The sequence below is a fragment of the Phytophthora parasitica genome (genome assembly GCF_000247585.1).
Source record: "Phytophthora parasitica INRA-310 unplaced genomic scaffold supercont2.65, whole genome shotgun sequence".
Classification (NCBI taxonomy): Eukaryota; Oomycota; class Peronosporomycetes; order Peronosporales; family Peronosporaceae; genus Phytophthora; species Phytophthora nicotianae.
Window position 1 is genome coordinate 141,418 of NW_008649051.1, and position 722 is coordinate 142,139.

A 722-nucleotide genomic window follows, 5' to 3' on the forward strand; every position below is an offset into this window, starting at 1 on the left:
CCACACCTCCTCCTCCCGAGCCCGTTCTCCCGCTCTTGTCCAGAATGGATACGCGCTTGACCACGACTGATGCGTTCGAGCTTCCAGAGACGTTTGCGTTGACGCAGCGACCGGTTGGGTCCGTGTGGGGGCTGACTTCTGCTACTACGGGGCCATCATCGAGCACCGGGGTCGTTCCGACTATCTCTGCACCTGCGCCTTCATGTGATCCGTCTATCACGGCATTGCTGACGCATCTGCTTGACAAACAACGTGCGGATTCCGAATCCTTATTGCGCCAGTTCGCCGATTTGACAGCATTAGTTCATTCCCAGCCCTCGGTGCCCCCTCAGGCCAGACCTGATGCTACTCGGGCTGTCCTGGTTCTCCAGCAAGACCGACGCCCTCTAACCCAGGGCCATCGTAATTCCGAGCGCGCCCGGGATGCATTGAATACCAGAATTCATTTTAATTCCAAGAAATGAGTCGGATTCTCAAGCAACGCATTTAGGGGCGAAAGACACTACCCAGCGACCAGTTCGGTGAAAACACGACAGGCATCGGTGTGGTCAACATGGTCGCTGACAAGCAATATTGATATTGACAATATAACAGGATATTAGTTTATTTTTATAAATAGATTTTTATTCCTGTTAGGATTTCTGCATTTAAAATTTGTCGTTAAAGTTTTTTTTTCTTACATGCTGTATCATATTTCGTTGGTAATACGGTCGTCTGCTACA

At 49.9% G+C, this 722-nt stretch overlaps 1 protein-coding gene across 1 annotated transcript; it reads left to right on the top strand.

Annotated features, from left to right (window-relative positions):
- Positions 1-44: 44 nt before the first annotated feature.
- PPTG_24055 (hypothetical protein) lies at positions 45-464 on the top strand (the record flags this gene model as incomplete). The annotated part of the gene is made up of 1 exon (XM_008914946.1): positions 45-464. The coding sequence occupies one exon, from the start codon at positions 45-47 to the stop codon at positions 462-464; it is 420 nt and encodes a 139-aa protein (XP_008913194.1).
- Positions 465-722: the final 258 nt, after the last annotated feature.